Here is a 6,635-nt window from a genome sequence, read left to right on the forward strand (position 1 = left end):
CACCACCACGGACTAGCCAGATGCCAAGCACGAGGCCCAGAGATGAGCAGAGAAGCAGAAGGGCCCCAGAGCTGTGCTGAGGTGGCTGGGTTTTATCCTGAGGCCAACAGGGAGCCACTGCAAGTGCTAGTGGGAACTGATGAAGACCCCTAGGAAAGAGGACTGGCAGACTACTTACATGGAAGCAGAAAGAGAACAGAGGTGTTGACCACATCCAGGAAGGGGCAACACGGACAGCACGGGTCAGAAACAAATGCCTGGGCCATAGCCAATACTCCTGGACTAGGCAAAGCAGGCACGAAAGCAGCAGGAGTCAGGAGGTTGCTGTTTCTCAGAATGAGGACATTAGGACTGGTTCCTCAGTGATCCTGCAGTCAACGCCCCCATATATATACACACACATATACATATATATACACACACATATATATACACACACATATATATACATACACCTACACACATATGTATGTACATATAAAGATTTTTATTTATTTGAGAGGCAGAGTTACAGAGAGGCAGAGGCAGAGAAACCATTCACTGGTTCACTCCCCAAATGGTAGCAATGGCAGGAAGTGGGCCAATCCGAAGCCAGAAGCTTCTCCCTTGCAGGTCTCCCTTGCAGGTGCAAGAGCCCAAGCACCTGGCCCATCTTCCACTTTCCCTGGCCATAGCAGAGAGCCGGATCAGAAGTGGAGCAGCCAGGACTCGAACTGGTGTCCATGTGGGATGCTGGCACTGCAGGCATTGCCTTTACCCACTACACCATAGCATCCGCCCCATCAATACCTTCTTTTCTCAGGAATGATGGGTTACCCTAGCCTGGTCCAGACTCTCCCTCCCTGCTCCTTCAGTGCCATAAGGCACAGGTCCTGGCAGCTGTGTCTTCAACATTGTGAGCAGAGAACTTGGATCTGAATTAGAATTGAAGAGAGTAATATGCAAAAATACATTGCATAAAGACAGATGACATTTAATATAAGCTCGTTGATTTTTGACACTATCCAAAGGGCACGATGATTAGCAGAGTTTATTTAGGGGCCATCATTGGGGTGTAACAGGTTAAGCTGCCACATGCAACATGAGCATCCCGTATGGGCATCAGTTCATGTCCTGACTTCCATTTCTGATCCAGGCGCCTGGGAAAGCGGTGGTGGAAGCGCACCCACGTAGGAGACCCAGAAGAAGCTCCTGGCTCTGGTCTGGCCCAGCCTTGGCCATTGCAGCCATTTGGGGAGTTAACCAGCAGATGGAAGACCTCCTTATCTCTCCCTCTCTAACCCTGTCTTTCAAATAAATAAAATAAATCTTAAAACAACAACAAAAGAGTCCACTTGACAGTTGTTTCCTCCAAGGTAAGTACATAGAATATCCTCCCTTTTTAGAACAACCTAGAACAAGATTAGCTTGCAGGTGATTCCAAGAAAGGCCAACCCAGGGGAAAAAAACAATTCTTCCTGCTGGGAGAAAAGTCGGTTTTACGCCACGTAGCTGTACCACTGGACTTGAGATGAGATCACAGATCAGTGTTTGCGAACTGCCTTGATGGCTGCAGATTCGACAGCAGCGCTCCTGGGAGACCACCACCTCTCACATCACCTGACACAACCCCGCCCATCAGGGACTCAGGGCCCACTTGGGGAAAAGGAGAGCTGACTGCAGTTCCCTGGTAACGGCCGACACAAGGCTCAGTGCTTACAGCCTGTCTCTGTCACTGTCTCGCCTTCTCACACAGACACAACTCGAAGACGCACCCTAGGCAGGCACTTGACCTGGCGCTGTAACAACACGCCCCACATCAGAGCAGCTGGGTTCAATCCCCACTCTGCTGCTGATTCCAATTTCCTGCTAACACAAACCCTGCAGACAGCGGTGCTGGCTCAAGCAGTTGGGTCCCAGACACCCATGTGGGAAACCTGGACTGAGTTCCTGGCTCTGCTCCCCAAACCTTTCCCACCCACTGCAGGTCTCTGCGGAGTACACCAGCTCATCTGACTGCTCACTCTGCCTCCCTAAACTTGCAGATGCCATATGAATAAACTTAGCTTAATGATGAATAAATTTAGCTAAAGAACAAAAAGATGCAGCCAAATTCTATTTTAAATAACCCTGACATTAAAAATATATCAGCAAGCCTGAAAACTGGCCACTTCTGCAAGACCTCTCTCCAAACTGCCCTGAACACACCCCTGCTCCATCCCGGGAACACAGACTGCAGGAGCAGCGTTACAAAGTGCGCTTACTTGGCCACACCCATATCCAATCTGCATCCTCCGCTGTGTCCCACGGGCCTGGAACGGCTCCGCTAGCCCGCGACAGGCCTCAGCATACGCCTGTCAACGAATGAACGTCTCAGACGAGGACCGACGGCCTCACAGCAACTACACCACACGCTCAGGTCGCAGACTGGAGGTGGCCAGTTTGCGGGCCTGCATGCCCAGGTGCGTTTCTTTCCACTATACCAAGTAATCACAATTACTAATACTTTCATGACTGCCTATTACGTAAGCACTGCAAAACCGAGCCACGAGAAGAAAGTACGTTCCGTTAACCTTTTCTGTCAACTTGCAGAGCCAACCATCACCTGCACAAATTCTAGGGCCACATGCAAGGTCCCTCCTCACTACAACGAACCCACCCAGCACACAACCTGAGAGAAAATGGCGGCTGAACAGCTCAAAGCCCAACGCACACTAACTCTGTGTCACCTCCTGCAATGAAGGATGCAGGTTTCAAATCACGGGTCTCCTGCTGTTGTGTGTGTTTTTGTTTGTTTGTTTGTGAGACTCTACTGCACGTTAACTGCAAACGCTGTTTCTTTACAGAACGGAACCATGGTGCCCATCCTATGGAAATGTGTGCAAGGAGGTCGATCACGCCTGGCCCGCGGTCTCTACAGATGTCGGACTAGCTGGCTACCGCCACCGACTCCAGGCCTTCAACCTGCAGCACGCGCGGTGCGAGGGCGGCTCTGCGCTCCCCGCAACTCTTCTCGCCCGGGTTCACGCCCCCGCTTCAGCTTCTCACTTCTCCAAAGGGGGATGAGGACCCGCTTCCCGCAGGGCAGCCGCCAAGCGCCTAGCACGCCCCGCACCGCCGTGAGCCCCTCCCTCCCGCTACGGGCGGGAAATGGAAGAGGGCGAGCGGACAGCGACCTCCAGAAATGCTGACACAGGCGAGGGGTCACGACCCACGGGGCGCGTCACCGCCGCCGCGGGAGCCCCCCGCAGCCCTTCTCCCTCGACGGCTTCCGAGCAGGCTCCTGGGCCTCTGCCGCCTGCAAGTCAGGGGTCGGAAGACACCCGCCACTCCGCTACCTCCGTGGCCGGAACGAGGCAGGTCACCCCGTTCTGGGCCCCCGAAGCCGCCCATCCGGCTCCGGATCCCGCCCTCACCTGTGAGGCTGACACCGGGTCTCAATGTCAGCAGCGCCCGGGGACTGCGAGCGCCCAGGGAAGGCGCGAAGGCAACGACGCTCAGCTTGCGGCCCAGCGACGCCTCCAATACGCCCTCCCTGGGCGGCCGAGCCCCTGTTCCTGCTACAGCTGGCAGCCGGCGGGACCCCACAGCCACCAGCAACCAGCGTGTGGTACACCGCGCCGCCATCTTGGCCCGGGGACACTGCGCATGCGCCACCCGGCTCAAGGAGGCCTTGCGCGAACGGCGCGCGCGTGCGTAGGCGCTTCCGGAGGCGGGACCCTCTGCGCGCCCCCGAGGGGACGCCGGGGTTACGCACGCGCGGCCGTAAGAAGCGGGCCTATTTACCGCTGCCGCTGTGGGTCTCTCTCTCAGATGTGCTATTTCTTACACTCGCGCTGGGGAGGCCCATCGTTCTGTGCTGGACGACCAAAGGCTGCACCCACCTGTGTAAGAACAGGGTTGTGTGTAACTGAACCTAGGGCGGGACTACAAATCCCGGCAGGCAGCGCGGCCACGCATCGCGCGGATCCCAGCATGCAGTGCGTGTCTTGCTTCCACTTGACCCCTAAGTCTTGCATCCCATTGCGTGAGTGGTGCCCCGTGGGTTCCGGTTGTGTCTGTGCTCCTGCCCCTAAAGCGTGGCCGCAGTCTCAGTTTCTGACTCCCGCCTAGCAGCACTGTGATCGCTTAGCTCTTTTATTATTTTTTTAAGATTTATTTATTTGAGAGAGTTACACACAGAGAGAAGGAGAGGCAGAGAGAGACCGAGATCTTCATCCGCTGGTTCACACCCCAATTGGCCGCAAGGGCCAGAGCTGCGCTGATCTGAAGCCAGGAGCTTCTTCCAGGTCTCCCACTCAGGCGCAGGGGCCCAAGGACCTGGGCCATCTTGTACTGCTTTCTCAGTCCATAGCAGAGAGCTGGATCAAAGTGGAGCAGCCTGGGATGCCTGCACTGCAGGCGGTGGCTTTACCCGCTGCGCCACAATGGCGGCCCCTCAGCTCTCTCCTTAGCACGTTAGCCTTCTCCGAACCTGTAAGGAGCTTGCTCTCTCATGATGAGAGCCGCGCTACCCAAAAACGAATTTAGTACATCCCTGCTTGTAGGGATGCAAACCCAGGGGAGGTGGGCTCCTTAGCGACTGACGGCTCGGTGCGCAGGTACAGTGTTACAGGCATCCAGGTGTGACTCATTCGTACTCAGGAAGTCTTCTGAAAGGTCGCGTCCGAATTGGACTTTGGGGAGTGAGCCAGGTGGTGTGGAGCAGTCCCAGTACAAAGGACTTCCGTTGTCCAGAGGTGTGAGTGTCAGGTTGAACCGTAAACTTAGGTACCTCCCGATGAGGCTGGAAAGGTAAAACTAGGGGTTCGACCTTTCACAACCCGACCCCCAGCAAACCCCTGATGGTATATTGGTGCGTTTATGGTGACGTGTGGTCCTGCCCCCCCCCCCCCATTTCATGTGGAATTTTTATGTCTGTGGATGTTAACCTGGGAAAATATCCATACCTTTCATTAATCAAATTCTCCATGAGCTGTGATTCCCAAGGCTAAAACCTACCAGTCCAGTGAAGAACATCCCGAGGCTGTTATAAAACACAAGGAATCCTTGGAGACAGTTTGGCCTAGGGAGTGCAGAGGGCTGGGCTGCACAAGGGTGTCTGAGTGGGAGCTAGGAAGAGTTCACTTGATACAGTCAGTGAATATGTGGATGTATCCAGCGTGGAGGTTACAGGATGGGCTGGGGACCCACGCTGTGGCTAAGCGGGGTAAGCACCACCGACTGCAGCACCAGCATCCTATATGGCCGCTGGTTCGTGTCCCTGCAGCTCCACTTCCGGTCCAGCTCCCTGCTAATGGCTGGGGAAAGCAGTAGAAGATGGCCTAAGTGCTTGGGCCCCTGCACCCACGTGGGAGACCTGGAAGAGGCTCCTGGCTTCTGATCTGCCCAGCTCTGGGGAGTGAACCCGTAGATGAAAGATCTCTCTCCCCTGTGTAATTCTTTCAAATAAGTTAAAAAAAAGAAAAGTGTGGAGTCAGATTGCCTGGGGTTGAATCCCGGCTCTGCGCCCTGGAGGAGCTAGCTTCCCCTGTGTTTTCTCTGAAACAGACACAGCATGACCACCTCGGAGGCTGGTCAGACGTGAAGTGACCCATCCAGAGCTTCCTGCACTGCCTGGCGCAGGGCACACGCTCAGTGCTCCAGGCTCTGTGCTAAGACTGAGAAAACCAAGAGGAGCTGAGTTACTCGCCCAGAGAGAGCCCAGAACCCAGCAGAAAAGGAGGCAAAGCACGACTTGGAGGAGAAAAAGCTGAGAACCAGAGCCAGAGTGGCTTCCGTTCCGCCCCCGAGCCGCCTGGGTAAAGCGCAAACGCTGTGACTTCCTCGTGTCTGCGTTTATCTGACATCTGTCTCCCCTCGTGATCCACGATGAACTTCCTCCACGTCATGTGTGTCGGGGCGGGGGGCTGGGGGACAGTGTTCTCCTTTTAGGGGCCAGCAGGAATGCTGATTGCTGGGGAACCCTTCTTTCCCCTCAGGAGGCAGAGAACCCCAGAGTGATGGCATGGGTGATGGTGGCTACTGACAGGGAGGAAAACAGCCCTTGGGGACTTGCTGAAGGGGTGGGGGCTATGGAAAGACCTGAACACCACAGTGGTGCTATGACTCTTTTTCCAATTCACAGAGAACTTTGGGGTTTTTGTTTGTTTTTTTTAGGAGATTGATTTATTTACTTGAAAGGCAGATTGACAGAGAGACAAAGTGTCACAGAGATTCTTCCATCTGCGGGTTCATTCCCAAAATGGCCTCAGTGGCCAGGGCTGGGCAGGCTAAAGCCAGGAGCCAGGAGCTTCTTCCAGGTCTCCCACGTGGGTGCAGGGGCCCAAGCACTTGGGCCATCTGCTGCTGCTCTCCCAGGTGCATTAGTAGGAAGCTGGATTGGAACTGGAATAGCAAGGACTCGAACCAGTGCCCCTATGGGATGCTGGTGCCACAGGAAGCGGCCTTACTGCTACGCCACAGCGCCAGCCCCAGAATTCTGTTTTCTATTTAGATGTGGCCACAACTCTGCGAGGTGGGTAGGGCAGAGACGATTTTCATTTTCACAAATGGGCCCCCCTGCCCCTGCAAAAAAAAAAAAAGAAGAAGAAGAAAACAGCGCTCTGAAAGATGAAAAGACTTGCTGAGGGCCACACAGCCAGTGGGTGAGTGAA

At 54.7% G+C, this 6,635-nt stretch overlaps 1 protein-coding gene across 2 annotated transcripts in view; it reads right to left on the reverse strand.

Annotated features, from left to right (window-relative positions):
• Nucleotides 1-3,620, reverse strand: part of DNAJA3 (DnaJ heat shock protein family (Hsp40) member A3) — a 38,877-nt gene extending 35,257 nt beyond the window's left edge. For both annotated transcript variants that reach the window (XM_002722261.6, XM_002722260.6), the window contains exon 1: nucleotides 3,396-3,620. In XM_002722261.6, coding sequence (XP_002722307.3) covers nucleotides 3,396-3,606 — 211 coding nt within the window. In that variant the 5' untranslated portion in view covers nucleotides 3,607-3,620. The remainder of the gene's footprint in view (nucleotides 1-3,395) is intronic.
• Between the last annotated feature and the right edge of the window lie 3,015 nt (nucleotides 3,621-6,635).

The sequence above is a fragment of the Oryctolagus cuniculus genome, chromosome 19, assembly GCF_051225735.1.
Source record: "Oryctolagus cuniculus isolate XC-2025 breed Fujian yellow rabbit chromosome 19, ASM5122573v1, whole genome shotgun sequence".
In the NCBI taxonomy this organism is placed as follows: Eukaryota; Metazoa; Chordata; class Mammalia; order Lagomorpha; family Leporidae; genus Oryctolagus; species Oryctolagus cuniculus.